The 17,721-nt window shown below is 38.0% G+C and overlaps 1 protein-coding gene across 1 annotated transcript in view; it reads right to left on the bottom strand.

Annotated features, from left to right (window-relative positions):
- The window catches only part of LOC139724189 (galanin receptor 2a-like), a 49,567-nt gene that overhangs the window by 26,385 nt on the left and 5,461 nt on the right, over window positions 1-17,721 (bottom strand). Inside the window, exon 2 of the mRNA XM_071635337.1 lies at window positions 15,817-15,991. Within this exon, the coding sequence (XP_071491438.1) occupies window positions 15,817-15,991 (175 nt within the window). The remainder of the gene's footprint in view (window positions 1-15,816; window positions 15,992-17,721) is intronic.

Genomic DNA, 17,721 nt, shown 5'->3' with positions numbered 1-17,721 from the left:
GATTGCATCAATGTAGAATAAAGGCAGTCATTGATTGATATATTATTTCGTTACTGAAATTGATTGATTGTTATTTCGTTACTGAAATGGACTGAAATAATTCATTGAATTCTTCAAACTTTGTTGTTAATCACTTTTTTGTTTGTATGGTATAATTTATTTACCTTCGTGTATTTAGGATAGCCTTTCTTCCATAATTGCATGCCATATAATCTGCGAACATTCTGTAGTTACGAAACCCCTAAAACCGTACGTGCCATGTTTGTTGATACTTCGGCTTCTACATAATATCACCACTCATGATCATTTCTTTAGATTGGCTTTTTATTCATTCCTTCCGAAATATATCCGCTTATTCGCTTCTTCAGATTCCTTTCTCTCGGTTTTTCAACTATTCAAGTACGCTCTCCGTACAGATCAAGTCACATTAATTTCACGGGGAAACGCGTAGCTCCAGCATGCGTAAATGAAGGGTCCTGTTCAAGAAACTCTTCTCGAGGGCAAATTACGCTTGTTTAGCACGGCGCTACTCAAGTGGATGCTAGAAATATAAAGAAGGAACAAAAGTTGCACGTTGAGCCATAAACCCATGTCCTATCTCAGGCAATAAAGTTTCACTCCTTGTCAAAGAGTGTATCAAGTAAGTGACCTTACCGCTGGCAAATGCCAAACGTCGATAGGGTCAATTTCAAATGAGACACAAGTTCTTAAGGCATGTGATCAACTCTGGGGGAAAGTGCAAGTACACAGGCTATTCGCTCCCTCCCCCCCCCCCCCATTTTCCCATTCCTGTGTGTAGGGGAAACTCAACCCACAGAGTTGCTTTTACATAAATATTCATATATATATATATATATATATATATATATATATGAGATATGAGAAAGGAAGGAGAAATCGGAGCGTAGCTTTGACATCATTATTCCTCTTACTGTTCCTCCTTTTTGGAAAAGCGCAAGAGTTGAAAAATTGGTCTCCGCCGGGAATCGAACCCGGGTCTTTGGCATGGAACGCCGACGCCTTAAACGCTCGGCCACGGAGACGTCATAGCGATTCAGGCAGACCTAAGCTCGAATACCCGACGGACCAACCTTTCGGTGCGTAGCTTTGACATCATTATTCCTCTTACTGTTCCTCCTTTTTCGAATATATATATATATATATATATATATATATATATATATATATATATAATACATGTATATAGAAAAAAAATCAAACAGAGTTGTGTAACGAACCTTTCATCACTATAGAGGGCATTCTATAAGAGAATGAGGGGATATAGACACATCCAGGATAACATCTAATCATGGCGGTCCATGATCTAATTGAATACTAATGAATTCACTGTTAATATCTGTATGCACATGATTTTGTTAATTGTTTGTTTGCTTGTTTGTTTTCGTTGTTTTATGGATTCAATTCAAGTCAAATTCAATTCAAATGAATCTATTAGGAATTTTCTGCATTTAATATATATTACAAATAAAATACAGTCATTTCTTTTTATTTTCAAGACAATAAATCATACAGTGTGTAAATCCTAAAATAGTTGAGATATACGTGTACAGATTGAAGAAAAGAGAAAGAAAACACGTCAATTGGGAATCACTCGGGATATAGTAAATCAACTGATCTGACTGAATTATGGCGCATGTTTTGGGAGTGTGAGTGCAGAAGACTGTCGTCAAATTAAACATATAGCTTGAAGATACGACAGCCTTAAAGAGAGGAAAAAAGAAGAAAATGGGCAAAACATACATCATGTGTACTTATCGAAAACAAAAGAAAAAAATATAGTCATTCTGGCATCACATTGCGACAACAAAAATTGAATAGACACTATAAATCTACAGAGAATGAGGTGATGAGGTGAGTGCTGGTGCAAGTGCTGGTGCTGGATCCAAAAACGATAAGCATAAGTAACCCACAAAAGCATTCCTTTTCATGTACATCATTCTGCTGGTTTGCATACTTGGGACATTTTAGGGCAGAATATTTGGATAGGATTGTGCTATATGCAGCTGCAATATCCGGTCAGTGATGATTATCACAATTAATTTCTAGTACTCTCGCACTCAACATGTCACGTTCAAGTTCAAGGCAATCAAGTACTTTCTGGTGTGGCACTGAATTTGAGAAACACAAACTCGATCTTACCATGATAGACTTAAGAAGACATGCTTACAGACTGCAAAGAGGGATGTTAATTTCGGCTTATTTTTGTCAGAGGTTACTAAAGTCAACAGTACTTGATCGTTCATCACGTAATCGATCGCCGGAGCGTCACACTATATAACCAACAATTGATGGTAATAATGAGCGAGCGGTCCTTCATAATCTTCAAACCGTGATATCGGAAGTGGAAATTTGCTGCTATCGACACGGAATAGCGTGCAGGCCAAGCATGTTATGACAAGTCAGAGACTATTATAAAACAGGTGCGGCAAAATGTGTAGGCCTACATCAAGGCATTTATTGGTGGCGGGTATATGACGCTCTTAAATACTCACTACATTAAACGTTTGTTTAACTAGTTGTGTTGGATAACTTAATCGGTAGCCTGTCGTGTACGCTTTATTTCTTAGGGAAGCCGCTTGACAAACTTATATTCGTTTACAGAAAGCTAGAGCAAGAGGAAATGTAAGTCATAAGTGTGATGGGAGACACCAACAAGAACCCAGGGAGGGGATCGAATAAGGTTTGTTCATTTGGGACACGAGAGAAAAATTTGCCACAATTAGTCTGGTAGGAATGGGGGGTCCCCATGCACCCCCCGAACACATTTTTTTAACTTACTTTTTTGTAACCCTTAGGGTGTCTAGTTAATGAAATTTTTTGTTCCCAAGAAAAAATCGTGTCCCATGGGGGTCATTGGTGGCCATCTTGGCAGCCATCTTGGATTTTCAGGGAAAATCATGAATTTCCATAACTTTTGAACTACACAGCATACAATTACAAATAAAACATTTATTCAGGATAAATGTGACATGAGGAATCGATTGAAGTTGTTATTTACATGATTAAAGCAAGTTTGAAACAAGAAAAGCCAAAAAATATGACAATTTCAGTGTCATTTACACCGAAAAATACCCAAATAGTTTTACTTTTGAATTACATAACATACAATAATAAAGAAAACATTTCTGCAGAGTAAATACGGCATGAGGAATCGTTTGAGATAGTTATTTACTTGATTAAAGCAAGTTTCATACTAGAAAAGCCAAAAATAAACGAGAAAAACTAGTGTCTTTCACTCTAGAAATTCACCAAATAGTCCATAATTTTTATACATAGTACATGACAATCTCATACCTCATAAGAGTGACTGACCACTTTGTCTTAATAGTCTTGTAGTAAAGGGGGATTTTCATACACCCTCCTTTTTGGCATCCCCTAGGGTGTCTATTTAATGACTTTTTTTTTTTTTTGTTTCCAAGTAAAAATCGTTTCCCATGGGGGTCATTGGCGGCCATCTTGGATTTGCGTGGAAAATCATTCATTTCTATAACTTTTCAACTTTCCAACATACAAGGACTGATAAAACATTTCTTCAGGGCAAATGTGGCATAAGGAATCAATTGAGATGGTTATTTACATGATTAAAGCAAGTTTGATACAAGAAAAGTCCAAAAATATGAAAAATTCAGTGTCGTTTTTATCGAAAAGTACCAAAATAGTTCAACTTTTGAACCATACACAACATACACGGACACATAAAACATTTGTTCAGAGGAAAGGTAGCACGAGGAATTAATTGAGGTGGTCATTTACATGATGAAAGCAAGTTTGATACAAGAAATGTCCAAAAATATGAAAAATGTTCATGAAAACACAAAATGTTCAGTCGATTTCAAAAATGTAGCTGCCAAAATGTTTTTATTTAAATTTATTTAAGGCTGGGTTATAGAAGCAGTTCATTCAAATGTATTTGTTTAAAGCTTATCGTCCGAAAACAAAGAGCAAATTTTCACTTGACAGCCGGAAATCTACCCTGTGTAAAGGGACTGTTATACCAGAATGTGGATTGCTGCTACTTTTATTTAGGAATATTTGCATATGAATCGCTTTTCCGCTTACATTCTGTATTCAAAGTCAACAAAATACAGTTCAAATTGATTGGAATTAAGTTTTTTTCTTTTCAAATTCTGTTAAAAGTTGTCTGATACAAGACACAATATTTAAGCTGTTATCAGAAGACAAAGTGACTACATCTGTGACGTGTGTATATGCTTTCCATGAAGCATGGAAGTAACGTATATTGAAAAAATAAAGTAACACAGTATACTTCACTTCGCCAAAGCATTCTGAATTCTCATCCTGTGTAACTGTACAAACAAAAGAAGCAGTAAGTGTTACGACCAAAATCACTCTGAGAAAGAAAAAAGAAACAATAAACTAATGTTCAGGCGGTTTATTAACAGTGATATTGTGGGTACAGACTCGTAATCGTTTTTAACATCAGTACAATAATAATCAATATAAACAATTATGTATCAGTAATGGAATCACTTATATGTATTACAGCCAAATCTCAAATCACAAAATCCATGTAATCTCCTGGAAATGTCCAAATACGATGCTCAATGCACAGATGAATGATCCGCGATTCACCGATGAATGATCTGTGACTCACCGATGAATGATTCCTCCGACGTAATCCAGAGGCGCTGGTTACAATTAATACTCCACATTAAGTATATCCAGGGTATATGTCCACAGCGAAATATGTACAAAAATCCAACGTTATGACGACCGCGTCTAGTCGATGCGTTGAATGATGATTCACTTTAATAATATCCAGCTAGGAATCCAGCCCGTCACAGCTTTGCCGTAGCAATGTCCGTTGACATTAAAATATGGAGTCTATCTCCAATGAAGGCAAAATAATTCTCTACAGGCAAAATGTCTCCATAGCCTAATCTCCACAAACACAGTTTGTATAGCAGGTCAGCTGGTAACACAGGAATGACTATAACAAGTCGCTTTGAACAGAGCCAGAAGTGATGTAACTCTGAGTAGAGGTGTTGGGTACTCTGCCTACCTCAGAATTTCCCCTTCTTACAATACTATCCATTCACCCCTTTCTTGAAGATTCTGTAATTTTCTCCAACCTGGGGCCACACACTTGTATATACTAGCAAGTCCAAGACGGTTCTAAAAATCTGAGCTGACTCACTGCCTAACTATGTGCATAACAGCCTACTAAAAATAACTACCAATCACATTGGGCTACAGGGACAGTGCATCACTCAGCCAAATATGTAAGCACTTCCTGGAACATTCTAGATTGGGTGAGATACTATTCTAGATTGAGTGAGCTTTAATGTACATTATTTCCTGTCACATGTATGTGGTGTAGGTACATTATATACCACCTAGAAAATTCTCCACTAATCTGGTCAGCCTGTATGTACTATATCTATACCACATAGAATGTTCCTCTGGTCAACCTGTGTACATTATACACATTAAAACAACCATGCATACAGTACATCATAATATGTACATAGCTACTAGTGTGTACATTTGAGACATAAGCGATATGTCAGCTTTTCATTTCACACTTCTGTAATTTCTAGTCATTAACAAAACCATCATCGTAATCAATGTCTAGCTCATCCTCTTCATCCTCCTTCATCTCCTAAGTAATTTTCTGAAGCAAGTCAATGAGGGAGGTGGGAAAGATAGGGCCACTTGACCACACTAGCTCCGTGATACCGAAGGCTGTCTTCTGCCATCCTTATCTAGAATCAAAGGGGTCATGCAATACAGAGCACCGGAAGATTGGCTGGTCAGTTCTCTTTAAGATGGTAAGGCGATGGATCACACATTCAATGTGTGAGATAAGGTTGTCTCTTCAAGGTTGGAGCATGGAGAAATCCACTTTGGAGTTGATCGTCATTTGTTCGCCTTCTCCCACCATCTGTTTCAGGATGATGCTGCTGTTAATATACTTCTCCCAGGCCTCGTGGCCATACATTCGGCATGCGAATGCTCCAATCTCATCTGTCACCTCTGGCTCTACAGATCACCAATCACCAAGATTTATGAGGCGGGCAAAACATTGGCACATTATAAAGTCATGTTCTAAGATCTTAGCATTGTTTATCAAATGTTATATTGAACAATTTAATACATTTCAGTAAAATATTGCTCAGACTACTCTCACCTGAATGCTGTGTGGTACATGGGGTGGCTTTGTACATTCTTTAGGGGTCCGACTTTGTCCCTACCCTTGAAGGCACTTGTTACATCTTCCCCGGTAAACTCTTGTAGTCCAAGTATTGTGGTGCAGTAGTTAGCTCCCTTTGATTCTGTATGCCAGTTCACTGACATTTACAATCTGGCAGTGCTCGAAAATCCGTTTATCAAGGAATATAGAGCGAGTGACGGAGTGAGCATGGTGCAAGAGGATCAAGAAAATGTCTGTGTCTGGCGTCCTCACCACAACTGCTTTGTACCCATGCTCAGTGGAATACTCAAGGTAGAGCACTTATACTCTGGTGTCCATCTCCTGGTTGGACAGCAGCTCATGGATAGAGCTGATTGTCTCTGTCTCCTGGGACGCATCATTGTGTGAATAGAAATAATGTAACAGGAATCACTTGAGCTTCAGAGAATGTGATTTCTGTTACATTCCTTTTGTTTACACAGTGATATGTTCCAGGAGACGATAAGCGATATCCATGAGCGGCTGTCTAACCAGGAGGATCAGACGGACACCAGGGTCGTGCTCTACCTCAAGTGCGCCCCTAAGCTTTGGTACAAGTTACTTCAGTGAGGACTCCATGCACAGACATTTTCAATCCCCTTGCTCCATGCTTAATCCATCGCCCTCACTTCTACAATGTAGTATCTTCCTTAATAAACGGACTGTCAAGTATTGCCAGATAGTGAATGTCAGTGAAATTGAATGCAGAATCAAAATGAGCTGACTACTGTACCACAATACCTGGACTGTATGTGTTTACCGGGGAAGATGTAATAATTAAGTACCTTCAAGGGTTGAGCAAGGTACGTTGGACCCCTAAAGAATCTACAAAGCCACCCCATGTACCACATAGCATTCATGTGAGAGTAGTCTGATATCATAATTCCAGAAGTATTTTACTGAAATCTAGTAACTTGCTCAGTATTATCATAATAAACACTACTGAAATCTTAAAATATGACTTCATTTTGTGCCAATGTTTGTTTGCTTTTTCCTCAGAAATCTTGGTGATGGGTAGTCTGTGGAGCCAGAGGTGACAGATGACATTAAAGCATTCACATGCCAATGTTTAGCAAGGCCCGGGAGAAATCTATTAATGGCGTCCGCAGCATCATGCTGAAGCAGATGAGGGGAGAGGGCGAGCAACTGATGACCAAATCCAAGGTGGTTTTCTCCATGCTCCCACCTGGCAGGGGCAACCTTATCCAACACTGTCAATGTGTGAACCAGCACCTTGCCATCTTTAAGCGAGCTGATCAGCCAGTCCTATGGCGCGCTAACCCCCTTTGATCCTGGACAAGGGTGGCAGAAGACAGCCTTCGGTATCATGGACCCGGTGTGGTTAACTGGCCCTATCCTTACTACTTCCCTCATTGATTACTTCAGAAAATTACTGCGTAGATGGAGGAGGATGAAGAGGAGCAGCCAGACATTAATAACAATGATCGTTTTGATGATGACTAGAAATTACAGAAGTGTGAAACCAAAAGCTATCATATCGCTTACCGCTTCTGTGTTTTGTATAATTGCACAGGATGAGAATTCAGAATACTTTTGACAAAGTGAAGTCATATTGTGTTACTTTTCTCGATATACTTTAAGTCCATACTTCATGGAAAACACATACTGCAGTACACAAGTAACAAAATGTGACTAACCACTTTGTCTGTTGATCAAAGGTTAAATATTTTGTCTTGCATCAGAAAACTTTTAAAAGAATTTAAAAGAAAAGTTAATTTCAAACAATTTGAAATTTCCTTTTGTTGAAATAGAATACATATGTAAGCACATCAGCGATTCGTATGCAAATATTCCAAAATCAGTTGCCGCAATCCACATTGATATAGCAGTCTCTATTCACAGAGTGGATTTCTGGCTGTCAAGTGAAATTCATATGTTTATTTTCAGACAGAAAGGCTTTGAACAAATACGTTTGAATGAATCACTTTTAACTTAATCTTCAATAAGTTTTAATGATAACATTTTGGCACCTAAATTGTTGAAATCGGCAGAGCATCTTGGCCGAGTGATTGTTTTCATGAAAATACCCCAACTCAAACTCTTCATATGCAAATTAAGTGAAATAGAATGCGCACAAAAAGTATTCAATTTCATTTTGGGTTCTATTTTTGTCGATTATCAACGGTCACTTTCACATGTTGTGATCAAAATCTGTATGTTCACCTCTTTTGATGTGCTATTTTAGGGGTATTTGCATATGGATTGCCATAGTGCTTACATTCTTCATTTGATTTCAACAAGTGAGAAGTCAGAATGCTTGGAGTTGATTACTTTAAGATAATGTTGAATGTTCTTTTTGATACAAAACACTAGATCTGAGCTATGATCTAAAGGCAAAGTGATAAGTCACTTTTGTGAAGTAGTTTGTGTCATGTATATAAACGGATTATATAGTACTGGTGTATATACACTAAACTTTTCATATTTTTGACTTTTCTTGTATCAAACTTGCTTTAATCATGTAAATAACCATCTCAATCAATTCCTCGTGACACATTTACCCTGAAGAAATGATATATTTGTCCCTGTATGTTGTGAAGTTCAAAAGTCATGAAAATTAATGACTTTCCTTGCAAATCCACGATGGCCGCCAATGGCTCCCATGGGAAACGATTTTTACTTGAAAAAAAAAATCATTCAATAGACACCCTAAGGGATACAAAAAAGGAGGGTGCATGGGGATCCCCCCATTCCTTCAAGACAAAAGTGTTTAGTCACTCTTATGAGGTATGAGATTGTCATGTATATTATATGGACTATTTGGGCAATTTCCAGAGCAAACGACACTGCTTTTTTTTGCATTTTTGGACTTTTCTTGTTGCAGACTTGTCTTAATCATTTAAATAACCATCTCAACCGATTCCTCACGCCACATTTACCCTGAAGAAACGTTTTATTTGTCCTTGCATGTTGGAAAGTTCAAAAGTTATAGACATTAATGATTTTCTTCGCAAATCCAAGATGGCGGCCAATGACCCCCATGTGACACGATTTTCACTTAGAAACGAAACAAAAATCATCATAAAGACACCCTAACGGATACAAAAAGGAGGGTACATGGGACCCCCGCCCCCAAATTACTACCAGACTGTTAAGACAAAGTGGTTAGTCACTCATATGAGGTATGAGATTGTCATGCATGTATACTAGTATGGACTATTTGGTCAATTTCTAGAGTAAACGACACTGGTTTTGCTCGCATTTTTGGACTTTGCTAGTATGAAACTTGCTTTAATCATGTAAATAACGATCTCAAACGATTCCTCATGCTATATTAACTCTGAGGAAATGTTTTATTTGTCCCTGTATGTTGGAAACGTGAAAAGTTATAGAAATTAATGATTTTCCTCGCAAATCCAAGATGGCCGCCAATGACCCCCATGGGAAACGATTTTTACGTGAAAACAAAAGAAAAGAAATCATTTAATAGACACCCTAAGGGATACCATAAAGGAGGGTGTATGAAGATCCCCCTTTACTACAAGACTATTAGGACAAAGTGGTCAGTCACTCTTATGAGGTATGAGATTGTCATGTACTATGTATATAGACTATTTGGTCAATTTCTAGAGTAAACGACACTAATTTTTCTTGCATTTTTGGACTTTTCTAGTATGAAACTTGCTTTAATCATGTAAATAACTATCTCAAACGATTCCTCGTGCCGTATTTACTCTGAAGAAATGTTTTATTTGTCTCTGGATGTTATGTAATTCAAAAGTAAAACTATTTGGGTATTTTTCGGTGTAAATGACACTGAAATTGTCATATTTTTTGACTTTTCTTGTTTCAATTTTTCTTTAATCATGTAAATAATCGTTTCAATCGATTCCTCATGTCACATTTACCCTGAAGAAATGCTTTATTTGTAATTGTATGCTGTGTAGTTCAAAAGTTATGGAAATTCATGATTTTCCCTGAAAATCCAAGATGGCTGCCAAGATGGCCGCAAATGACCCCCATGGGACACGATTTTTTCTTGGGAACAAAAAATTTCATTAACTAGACACCCTAAGGGTTACAAAAAAGTAAGTTAAAAAAATGTGTTCGGGGGGTGCATGGGGACCCCCCATTCCTACCAGACTAAATGGCGTGACCGGTTGCTGATGTACATGGTTCAAGGTTCAAGTCTTGGTGTGTTCTCGGATGGTATAGTCGGTGCAGGACAAAGAAATTTTTAAATATTTAGCGAATATGAAGAGCTTCTTCATAATTTCCAACAAAACATCTGGCGTCACAATTTATACCAAAACATGAGCGGACCTATAACTCTGTGTCTTATGTATCAATGTCAAGGTGAGAAAGTTCACTTAAAGGGAACGTAAACCCAAGCAGCAATGTGGATTGAGTGAAAGCAGCAACATCTCTAGAACACACCAGTGAAAGTTTGAGGAAAAACGGACAATCGATTCAAAAGTTATGAATTTTTAACATTTTGGTGTTGGAACATCTGGATGAGGAGACTACTAGAGGTTATGACGTATGAGTGGACAAGAATACAAAGAAAATATACAGAAAATTCCACAAAAATTCACTTTTTTACCATTATGAAAGAGCACTTGACTAACCGCTTTCAGAAAGCAGTGGGGATAATTGCTACCCATAACATATGTCAGCATCAAGTTGATGGAATTTGTAACTTTTATTAAAAAGGAATTTTTGTGGAATTTTCTTTATATTTTCTTTGTATTTTTGTCCACTCATACGTCATAACCTCTGGTAGTCTCCTCATCCAGCGGTTCCAACATCAAAACTTAAAAAATTCATAACTTTTGCATCGATTGTCCGATTTTCCTTAAAACTTTTACTGATATATTCTACTAATGTTGCTGCTTTCACTCAATCCAAATTTCTCTTTGGGTTTACGTTCCCTTTAAGGTGGCATCTTTTGACTTTATTCTCACTGTCAGTTTTCCTCCTCTTCATCATCTCCTGTTTATTCCTTGTAGATTCTTCTTTCTGATGTCTCTCTTTGAACACTTGGTGCTAGTTATTTGTTTTTTGAATTCTTTCTTTTCTGACAGAAAGTGATGATGCTAACCACTTGTGACAAAATGGGACAATCCAGACAAACGCGAAAAATACTCAAGGAAATGCCCGGATGTCGCCTCTTTATTGGCTATAGGTGTATCGGTCCATAATGTCATGCAATGGCACTTTATATGACAGGTTGAATTAGCATGCAGGCTGCAGTTGTTTTCTGAAGTAGAAACATTATGTTATCTGACATACCGTACACACTAAAAACTACGGGTATAATAGGGGTGCACATCCCCGCATTTGTACCCGTAGCGGGCTTGGGGAGCGAATAAGCTCCTCAAAGGGTGACAGATCGCAAGTGCGATGAACATCTGTACCTGAACAGGTGCACAATTCTTGAGGGTGACATATCTGCACCCTTCCTAGTCTTTAACATAGACCAATCATGCATGTACATGTTACATTATATTTTGGAATACTTGGTAATGGGTATAGTTGTTACGTCAAAATACACATATATCTTGATAAACAATAAACCTGCAAGTTCCGTGATTCAACTCAAAAAGTCAGTAATTTGGGAACTGGTATTTCGGAGGTTTGAGACTATCAAAATCCCGTTCTGATGAAGAGACTACATCACCGATAAAAGCACTCAGATATGATATAGTATTTCGTTTAATTTCTCTGCAGACCTCATTACTCTGCAGACCTCATTACGTCGTCCGATTACCATCTCGAAAACCCCAGAATCATTTTAGCTCAAAAATCATTAAAGCACAATGGACCAGATATTTGGAATTCTTTACCCCCTAATTTAAAACAACGTACGTCGTTGAACATTTTCAAACGAGAACTAAAAAACACCCTCATAATCCAGTATACTTCTGACACATAAATATTCATACCACCTGGTCAACAAACACCCTAAACAATGAGTTCACGGCCATAACTGAAGTAACGTTCACCTCATCACACTGATACACAAAATAACACTCAACGTACAAACCAAGATTCATCCGAACACAATGCACACCGCACTGCACCGCACGTCCTTCACACAATCGCTGCATTCACTCAATCCATACATTTATATTTGGGTGAACTTGTCCTTTAATTCAGATGACAGTGAGGATGACTATAATTTATTATACCGTGTTGCGGTTTCTGGTATTTGTTATGAAGATGAAGATTATAGTATAAGATAAGTAGTCTAAGACGAATCCTTTAATGTACTCTCCTAGTTTCGCTTTCCAGTTGGGTTGGCAATTTACACGTTCTGGTTAATGTTTACATTATATGTTCGATATTTGTATATTAGTGGTTTCCGCTCTTTGTTAAGATAATAGGTCGAACGTAACCCGTACTAAGTAGGTCATTATTTTAATCGAAGTACATGCTCCATCGTATTTAAAAACGTAATTGTTATGATAGTCAACAGACAAACCCACTCCAAGATACATTCTTACCACGATTATGTAAGATGAATACCGGGTAGACTCATTGCAGTGTCTTGTAAATGGAGATTATTTAACGCTTGATGAATTTCAAGTTATCATTGCTGCAGCCCATTATTATTAATGAGGACCGGCAGACATTACTTTGTCCATTGTTAGATATTCAGATTTGTAGAAATTTTCCCTGAAGACCTACTAACGAGTTACTCACGCTATTGTCCCTTTTAGTTACTCCGGGGTGAGTCCTGAAAAAACTTTGATTCGTCGGGTATATCTTCAAAAATTTATGTACTGTTGTCCAGCAACGAGTACATGACGACCAAAAGAGGATTAGTTTCTCTTTCCTGTCCATTCTTCATCACTTTCCAGTTGAATACAAAAATACATGATGTACAGGCTATATGGAGCATATGAATATGGTCAACCTTATATATCTCTTTTAAGGCGGCATGAACAGAACTGTTTCTGAACTGCCTGTTTATAACGATGAATAACGTTAATGTTTTAACGGAAACAGGTGATGGTGATGGTGATGGTGATCCCCTGATGATCTTTTAACAGTTTGGATCCTTCACTATCAATTACGACTGCAACGGTGTTGCCACTGGCAACCGCTTAGAAAGGTATGTTGCACATTTGCTCCAGATTTGCTCATCAACTGTGGTAAGTGGTACTGAGTTTCATTTCCCCCTTCTGAGAACAGTATTGGCTCAGAATACATTTATATACACAGGCCCTAGATTCTGGAATTCATTAAATTGCGAAATAAAAAATTCTCCTTCTTTGTATTCTTTTAAGCGGAAGTTGAAATCCTTTCTGTTAAACCCTCTCTGATGTTTCGTTTTTATTAACCAAGTCCCAATAATCACAGGGTTCATCATCCAACCATCAATCAATTAATCTCTGAATTCATTATAATGAAATAGCCATCATAATCTCTGCACGGCTGTATGCAGCCACCAGCTGTTTGAAGCACGTCTTCAATTCCCTCTTTCGTTTCCTTGATCAGCGTGTAGGCATTCTCTTTCTTCCTTCCTTCCTTCCTTCATTCTATTTTTCCATCTATTCTGTCTAGTCGTGTCATGTTGCTGTGTGTCTCCTATTTTGTTCCGTCTTGTCTTAAATTATACTTGTGCTACGCATATGCAAATAAGTATTTCATTAGATTTTTCTTGAGTGGTTCACAATCTACAAGCTTGCTTTTTAGTGGGCCTCTCAGTTCTTTTTTCCCCAACTGAAACATAAACTTGTATTATTTTGCAAGTATACATGCATATATAGGTAACTTTATTATTGTATCATTTCATATCATTTGATATCATTTGCAAATTGTATGTATACGATTGTGATACGATTCCTAATTTATACTGTGTTATGTTCTGTTGGAAAAAGGAGAAGAATGAAATAAAATGAAATGAAATGAAATAAAATGAAATTCCGTCATCGTGGCCGAAATCTTAAAGGGTGCATGTCTTGCTTTTCACTGCATGGTGGAGCATTTAGGTCGGATTTAGAACGGTGAAAGGAATTCATTTTTTTTTTTCTGTGATGATGTCGTTTCGTAACACGTGAACGCAATATACCGTCTCTTGATTACTGCATGGTACACTAACTTAGGTCAGGAGAGCATGGCCGGACTTTTAAGTCAAGGATGACTCGTGAGGCATGTCATTTCATTGGCATACGATATAGTCATCTCTGAAGCTTGAAATCGATTAATACACATTGGCGCAGATTGATTTTTGTCAAACGATCGAATGTCTTCAAGCAGATGCGCGTATCTTATGGAACAGTCTTCTCTTCGTCCTCGTTGATACTTATAGAATCATTGCTCGTTTGGTCTGTGGTCTTTTTCTTTGCGTGCCAATGACACCCTTCTCACATCCACATTTACATTCCACAATCACCTTCACCTTTATCCTCATCATGTCATTATATGTATGAGCAGTAAATATTGCGCCCTGATTTTATGTTACAAGTTTATGGTCATGTACTGTCGTTACTCCAGAAACGTTTTGCTAAAAACATAAAAATCAGGAGATATATGAACGGGGAATTACAAAATTTATATGACCTGTCAGCCTTATTAACACTGTTAAAATTTCAAGAGTAACAATACTATTCTCATTCAAGCAATTTCACTGGATTATACGCGAATCTTTTTTTTCCGGTAGATGATGTCTGAACGATATTTCACCTCGGTTCTCTCAGAAACATAATTGTATTCTACAAACCTTAGACTCATGAATGTATTATTATACAAATGATGCACAGATAGAGTGCGTTAGTGGAGATGTAGCACACTCGAGGGTATTTACAATTGTGAAACATGCACTACATTGTAAATACCCGAGAGTGAGCTGCATCTCCACTAACGCCACGAAATAATCCTGTGCATCATTTGTTTTATAAAATGGGTCGAAAACTAACACTGTAACAGCATTTTTCACGTACCTTTGTGGGTCAATACCAGTCAGCTACATGTAGCACTCGTCGATGTTCGTCCCAAACATTTACGCACCTCGCACTCGGAAATCCCGCACATATAAGTACTAGTGTTACTGTACGTATAAGAGTATACGTACGCCACACATGTTATGCACACAAGAAAGGCCGGCCGGCAGAGCCCGAACTAGAAGTTGTTTACAGGATTGACAGCGCGTATAGTAGCGCGCGACGCACTTGTAACAACTGATTGAGTGCGCACTGCTAGTGTAAAGATTGTGACGTCAGACCGTGCATGTTAGTGAGAAATTAATCCTCGCACACGTGACTCATTTCAGCGCTTCCAATTGGCTAAATTCTTGAACCCATTTTATAAACCATTATATTGTCATTTTCATCTTAATTATCGTCACCACTTTCACTATTATCATCATCGTTTTTATAACCGTCACCATCATCTTTAATATCGCCACCATCTTCATCCTCATCAACATCACCATCGTTGCTGTATCCATTCTTTCTTTTACCAACGTCATCATCATCTGCATCATCACTTTTACTCTCAGCAACATATTCACCATTCTCTTTTATTTTTCATTTTTACCGTCAGTACCAACGACGCTATCACCAAAACAGAGCACAAGTCTGGTATCCTAGCAACGGAGATTGATGTGAGGTTGTCTTGGTAGGAGAAAGACTCACCGAGATGAAGGGGGATAAGAAACACTGACGTGACGAAGTCTGCCCCGGCCAGGCTCACGATGAACATGTTGGTGAGCGTTCGCATCGAACGCACCCGGAAAACGGTGAACATGACCGTGAAGTTGCCGAATATACCCAGGGTAGCAATGATGCCGTAACATAGGCGAATCCAGAGCTGCATATAATTGGTGGCATAGAGAGAGAGAGAGAGGGAGAGAGAGAAAAAAAAACAGAAAGAAAGAGATGGAAATAGAAATAGTGGGGGGAGAACAAGAGGTGGTGAAAATATAGATGGAAGGTATATAATACTTATGTGCGATGAAAGCATTACTTCTGCTGACTACTATGCATTTCTTTTATGTATAGGGAGATATACACGCCCTTGAGAATAAGGATGGACACCATCAACACAGTAATCCTCCGAATACCACTACCTTCAAGATTAATCTTAGAATATACGTTCTTATTACTTTCACCAATACGACAACAAGAATAACTAGTACTCACACCGCTGTGGGTTGCCGTTGTTGTCGCTGCTGTTACTTTGAACATAACGAACATAACTAATAGAACAACTTATAAACGGCAAACAAACAAACAAACAAAACTAATGATTTTCGATGTTCTGAGAGACAGAGAGACAGAGAGAGAGAGAGTAATGAGCATTTACCCTAGTGACCCATGAAATAGCGTTCCGCGGCAGCTATATAATAGTGTTTGGCTTTCATATCCATGGCGCATTCTTTGAAGGCTTCCTTTAACCTTCTGCGTGGCACATTGATCTCCTATCGAAAGGCATGAGCGTGAAATATTTGTGCTTATTTGACTCATTGAAACAGGAAGGGTTGATGACAAAATAAAAGTCAGTTAACCATCAACAAATAAATAAATCACAAACACCAACTCGCGCTGCTCAAGGATATTCGCCAGACGGGAAAAGCGTATAACATCAGCTGAAATTAATTTTCTTCATAACTCCACCTGATAAACATGTGCCTATTGTATCGTAATCAAAGCATTGTTCAGCACAAACCTGTCACGGTGTGCCATGGTGTGCTATTCAACGAATGGCAGGGTTGAGGCTTCCTGTCCCCATCACAGACTTCATGCAATGAGGAGCGTTTTGTGCCAATCAGCGCTCATCGCACACAAATGTACAGTACTGGTTGAGGTGGGGATTCATGTTTTGAACATTCTTAAGTGAGATAATGAGAAACCTCTTATGAAATATGAAAAAGCATGTAATTCTAAGAAGGATTCAACGTTTATTTGATGAAAATTGAATTTCAAATGACTGAGATATCCAAAAACGTAATAATAATAAAAGGCGACAGGCCAGCCTTTTATTAGGATCTATTTGTTTCAACTTGTCTTTGGATATCTCAGCCATTTCAAAACCGATTTTCATCAAATAAACTTTTGATACCCCTTAGAATTGCATATGCTCTTTGACATCTCATAGAGTGGTTTCTGAATATCTTGCAAAACGTTAAAAGCTAAATCCTCACCTCAACCAGAATTGTGCACATCCTTTAACAAACCACGACGTGGAGTGAACTGGTTTCGCATATGACAGACCGAAGTAGAATGCATCGTTGATGATGACTCGCCAGCATTGACACACTAAATTATTAATATCAGAGGGTACATGCAGTAAGTTTCTGTATTATTTTCACTTCAATCTTTCGGCGTTTTTTTTTCTTTCCGGGAATTCCCTCAGTGTGCTGTGTTAAAAATCCAGTCCTCCACGGCAGAAAATGTCGTAATTGATAATTAATCATGGAGCAATTACCTAATTATGAAGCTTAATTGGCCAACAAGGAATGACAATATTGGTAACACAGCATGGTTGCTAGGTTAACATTAAATGGCGCAGACTAAGTTACATTAGGATGATGATGATGA

The sequence above is a fragment of the Diadema antillarum genome, unplaced genomic scaffold (assembly GCF_040938485.1).
Source record: "Diadema antillarum isolate AM-2024a unplaced genomic scaffold, OU_Dant_1.0 scf00000015, whole genome shotgun sequence".
Lineage (NCBI taxonomy): Eukaryota > Metazoa > Echinodermata > Echinoidea > Diadematoida > Diadematidae > Diadema > Diadema antillarum.
This window is presented reverse-complemented; position numbering and strand designations above follow the sequence as displayed.